At 55.0% G+C, this 2,300-nt stretch overlaps 1 protein-coding gene across 1 annotated transcript; it reads right to left on the bottom strand.

Moving 5' to 3' along the window:
• Positions 1 to 896: 896 nt before the first annotated feature.
• On the bottom strand, positions 897 to 1,834 carry TAS2R40 (taste 2 receptor member 40). The gene is given in 2 exon segments (XM_036247470.1): positions 897 to 1,123; positions 1,126 to 1,834. Coding segments are annotated over 2 exon segments (936 nt in total).
• Between the last annotated feature and the right edge of the window lie 466 nt (positions 1,835 to 2,300).

Genomic DNA, 2,300 nt, shown 5'->3' with positions numbered 1-2,300 from the left:
AGCCAGGAGCCACGCATAATAGACCCTCCTTAACTCGGGCCCCTTTCCACGTCCTTTTGTTCCCCGCATCCTTCGCCTTCATGCCTCCTCTCTCCTCACTGTGTCCCCCGTTATGGGGACAAATAAAGCATCCGTTTGACCATCCACTGACCCACCTGCCACCCCGTACTTCATCCTTCTCCCCAGACAGCCTCCCGAGATGATTGGTCTTTATCGGTCTCTGCAAACTCCTGCGTTGCCTTCCTCGCCCTTCCTGGGACTCCTGTCAACGGGAGGCCGCTTTATCCCTCTGCGAATGACGCACATGGCCTCCGCCCAGTCAAGCCCCAGCCTTTCACGCCAGTCCTCATTTTCCTAGGAACCTCTGCGGCCCTGGACACCTCTGTCCAGCCTTTCTCCCCGCTCCCTTTTCTCGGTAGGCTTTCTGAGTTCCCCTTGGACGGCACACGGTGCTCGTCGCTAGCCTCGCTCTGAGCTGGGGTTCGTAAGGTGCCTTGCATAGGGTGACCAGACCAAGATAGCCTTGAGGGTGAAAGGGCACTCGGTGACCACGGGCACAGACAAGGTCATCCAGGCAAACTGAGATGTCCGGGGAGGTCACAATCTCCTTACGGCTCAGGGGAGGAGGAAGTGGAGAGGAACTCGGGGTGGGGGGATCAGATCAAGGAACTTTCATAAACCCTCCCCAGAGCGTCTCAGCTACTTCTGCTAAAAGCCCCACATTAAACACTCAGCCTCACATGTACGAGAGGACTCCTTTCCCGGGAGGGACGTCAGAGCAGGGTTGGGGAAGCACCGGTGGTGAGGAAGGGAGGTCTGGCGAGGAAAAGGCCCAGCTGGTTGGACCAGGTCCGTGGGTCCCCGTCCAGTGTCCGCCCTCAGAGGTGAAGATGGACTCAGTGCTGAAACCGCTTCCAGGCTCTTCTCAGCCCAGGATTGTCCGAGATCAGTAGCACGGAGTGGCCAGCTGGGTAGGCAGCCATGATGACTTTGCACAAACTACCCCAGGAACTGATCACATCGAAGACGTTGGACAAGGAAAGGAAAAGAGCAACCGCATTGAAAATGTGGAGGATGAGAAAGGAGCTGGTAGCTCTGATGGCCCCCGTGTGAGCCTCCATGTGGGGTCCCTGGGGCCAGTGACATGGGCCCCCATGGGGAGGGTGTGTCTCCTGAGAGAGGTGATCAGCAGGGCGGCCTCCGGGATAAACATGACGAGGGGCATGAAGATCCCCAGGTTACGGAGGAGAAGCTGGTTGACCCTGTTGGTCTCAGCAAAGTACCCCAGCTCGGTGTCGTTAGAGGAGGGGCTGGGAATGGAGGTGTTCACAGACATACTCAAGACATCTCTGGAGAAAGGGAAGCTGAAGCTTAAGGACATGAGCAGCGACAGCCTCAGAAGCCGCGGCATCAGCGCCTCAACTTTCCTCTTCGCCCTGAAAGACAACGGGTGGGTCAAGTTTGCAATTTTCAGGCAGTAGAAGATGGTGAGCCAGGCGGCGAGCCAGAGGTTGGAGTAGTTCAGAAACACGACAGTGACTTTGAAAGGTATATACACCGTGTTTTGGTTGTACGTGGCCCGGAACAGGAGACTGTAAGTGTTCTCCAGCATCATCCAAATCTTCAGCAAGAGTCTAGAGAAGCTCAGCATCAGCAGAATACAGTCGTCCTCAGGGAGCCTTCCACGTCAGGCCCCTTCAGCCCCATGGATGACCACGACGAAGCCGTTCCCAGTGATGCCAGTGAGGCACTGGATTCCAGAGACCACCAAGGTGAAGACGACCTTGAACCTGGACATGTATTTGTCCATGTAATCCGTGTTTATCATCGCCATTCTCGTTGGCCCGGACTTTTAGCATTCCTTGCCAAGAACTGGTACCCGTTCCACAGCCTTCTGACCCTCACACAATGCTATGGTAATCCCCCCCAGTTAATGGTTATTTCTAATTTTTTTTCATCTGCTTGTCATATGACTACAGGTGAGAGGCTTGGCATGCAAATGATGGGAGGATTTGGTTGGTTTCTGGCTCTGTCTATTTTTCATAACGACCCATCTATCTGGGGCTTTTGGAGCTCTTTGGAGAGACCTTGAGATAGGATTCAGTCACAGCACCTTCCTCCCTTCCTCCCTTCCAGTCTAGACTCACCTGACAGGGCCAGGGTCCCAGGCGAGGAGCCTTAGTGGCCACTTGGCCTTTTTGCTCGTCTCACAAGACCTGCTACCTGCTAATCACTAGTCAAAATGCTTACAGCGTCTCTGATGGGCCGTCTCCTGCTTCCCCTACTGTCTCCCTTGGTTT

The sequence above is a fragment of the Molossus molossus genome, unplaced genomic scaffold, assembly GCF_014108415.1.
Source record: "Molossus molossus isolate mMolMol1 unplaced genomic scaffold, mMolMol1.p scaffold_m16_p_7, whole genome shotgun sequence".
Taxonomy (NCBI): domain Eukaryota; kingdom Metazoa; phylum Chordata; class Mammalia; order Chiroptera; family Molossidae; genus Molossus; species Molossus molossus.
This window is presented reverse-complemented; position numbering and strand designations above follow the sequence as displayed.